The following is a 2418-nucleotide window of genomic DNA, read 5'->3' on the forward strand; positions in this document are numbered from 1 at the left end:
TTTTTTTTTTTTTTTTTTTTTTTGGCTTTGTGACTCTGTGATTATGTGTTTATGGCTCTCAATATAGATAAGAGAGAGAGAGAGAGAGAGAGAGAGAGAGATAGTAGAGTTTATAGTTGTAGAGATTAGTTTTTTCTTTGTTGACTTATAGTTGGGCATAATAGGGACAAGTTGAGTTGGGCAACAGACAAAAGGTAAAGTTAAAGTCTTTAACTTTACCCTTTTTTTTTCCTGTAAGGTCAATTAGTGTCAGTAGTAGCCAGTAGGATTCATTGGATTAGTGGGTCAATGTTAGAAAGAGGGAGACAACACAAAGACATAAAAAAAGGCAGACCAAACACAAAGACATAAATAAAGGCAGACCAAAGGTAAAAAGAAAAAAAAAATCATATAATATAGAAAATTGTCACACAAATTTAAGAAAATAATGGTGATTCTTATATGATTCTTATTTTATTTGTAGATCATGAAAAAATCAACTACAATGCTTGATTTTTTCAAAAGAAAATGTTCGACTTCAAATTCTTCCGAAGTCAACATGGAATTACCAACAACTAATGTTGCTATTCCAATTCTAGAAAATGTGAATGTTCCAATTCCGAAAAATGTCGATGTTCCAATCTCTCAAACACAATTTCAAAGAATTGACCTTGATTCTTTGGATTATGATCTCGAAACACGCAAACAAATATAGGAATATCATGTTAATCAACGTGATGAAATTCGACGGGCTTACATTAAAAAAGGTCCGCACCAACCTCCTCTAAAGACAATTAGAAAAAGTGGAAAGCGCAATCGTAACTTTCAATCTTCTTGGTTTAGAAATTATTCAAAATGGCTTGAATATTCTCCAACAACAGATGCAGCTTATTGTCTACCTTGCTTTGTCTTTCATAATCCAAATGGGGTTGTGGGACAAAATGCATTCATTGTTGGTGGATTTAGATCTTGGAAAAAGGTTGGGGGCAAAGATTGTTATTTTCAACGTCATATAGGAAAAGATCCTAACTCAGCTCATAGAGTTGCCGAGCAAATGTATAAGGATTTGATGAACCAATCGCAGAATTTGCAAAGGGTAGTTGATCATTTCACTACTGAACAAATTGCAAATAATCGGTTGCAACTGAAGGCCACAATTTTTATTGTCCGGTATCTTGCCTTTCAAGCTATAGCTTTTAGAGGTAATGATGAAAGTTTTAGTTCATTAAATGGTGGGAACTTTTTAGAATCATTAGGTATTGTGACTTTTTGGAATGAGAAGGTTGATGAAATAATAGAAAAATCTCCCACAAATGCAACCTACACAACACCTAGGATTCAAAAGGAAATTCTACATGTTTTCTTAGCCAAAGTGAAGAAGACCATTCGAGAAGAAATTGGTGATGCAAAGTTTTGCATAATGGTTGATGAAGCTCGTGATGAGTCCATGAAAGAGCAAATGGCTATGGTTTTTAGATATGTTGATGCAGAAGGCTTTGTGAAAGAACGTTTTTTTGGGCTTATTCATGTTGTTGATATTGCGGCTTTGACTCTAAAGAAAGGAATATATTCTTTGACTTAATCAAATTGGCACTTTACAACGACCTATAGAAACACGTTGGAGTTCACATTTTAGATCAGTTTCTAGCTTATTAAGAATGTTTACTTCAACTATTGAAGTTTTGTAAAATATAATTGATAATGCAATTGATGGAGAACATCAGGCAAAGGCAGAGTCAGCTTATAATGGTTTAACTTCATTTGAATTTTTTTTCATCTTGCATCTTGAAAAGGAAACTATAGAGATCACTGATAAACTTTGTCAAGCTTTGCAAAACCAATCTCAAGACATTTTAAATGTCATGCATTTAGTTTTATCTACTAAAGCACTTATCCAAAAATTTAGAGATGATGGATGGGATGGCTTACTCACCACTGTGATATCATTTTGTGAGAAGCATTGCATTGATATCCTGGATATGAATGCTTGTTATGTTGCGAGGCAAGGTCGAACTCGTAATCAACAAGATAACTTCATGCTCGTTACAAATAAGCATCATTATCGAGTAAATATTGAAAGTTCAAAATATGTATAAAACACCCTTGAACGTTTAGACCCCAAATTATAAAATTACCAATTCAATCTTATAATCAAACAATTAATGTGCGAAACATGAACATAAGCCAATCACAGAATTGATAACTAATCTATGCCAAATATAAACACATCCACAGCAGTAAATATAAGGTAAAGATAAAGGGAAGGAAGATGCAAACACACGGACAACATACGATGTGTTATCGAAGAGGAAACCAAAGTCCTCGACGTAAAACCTCTCCGCCGTCTTCCAAGCGGTCAAATAATCCACTAAACAATATAATTGGGATACATGAACAGCAGAAGACCCTCCAAGCCTAATCTACCCAAGTACCTAAGCC

General features: G+C 34.0%; 1 protein-coding gene across 1 annotated transcript in view; it reads left to right on the plus strand.

Moving 5' to 3' along the window:
* LOC112001692 (probable aminotransferase TAT2) overlaps window positions 1–1561 on the plus strand; it is a 9980-nt gene extending 8419 nt beyond the window's left edge. The window contains exon 6 of the mRNA XM_065771891.1: window positions 861–1561. Within this exon, the coding sequence (XP_065627963.1) occupies window positions 861–1561 (701 nt within the window). The remainder of the gene's footprint in view (window positions 1–860) is intronic.
* Window positions 1562–2418: the final 857 nt, after the last annotated feature.

Source organism: Quercus suber, unplaced genomic scaffold (assembly GCF_002906115.3).
Source record: "Quercus suber isolate HL8 unplaced genomic scaffold, Cork oak 2.0 scaffold_50, whole genome shotgun sequence".
Lineage (NCBI taxonomy): Eukaryota > Viridiplantae > Streptophyta > Magnoliopsida > Fagales > Fagaceae > Quercus > Quercus suber.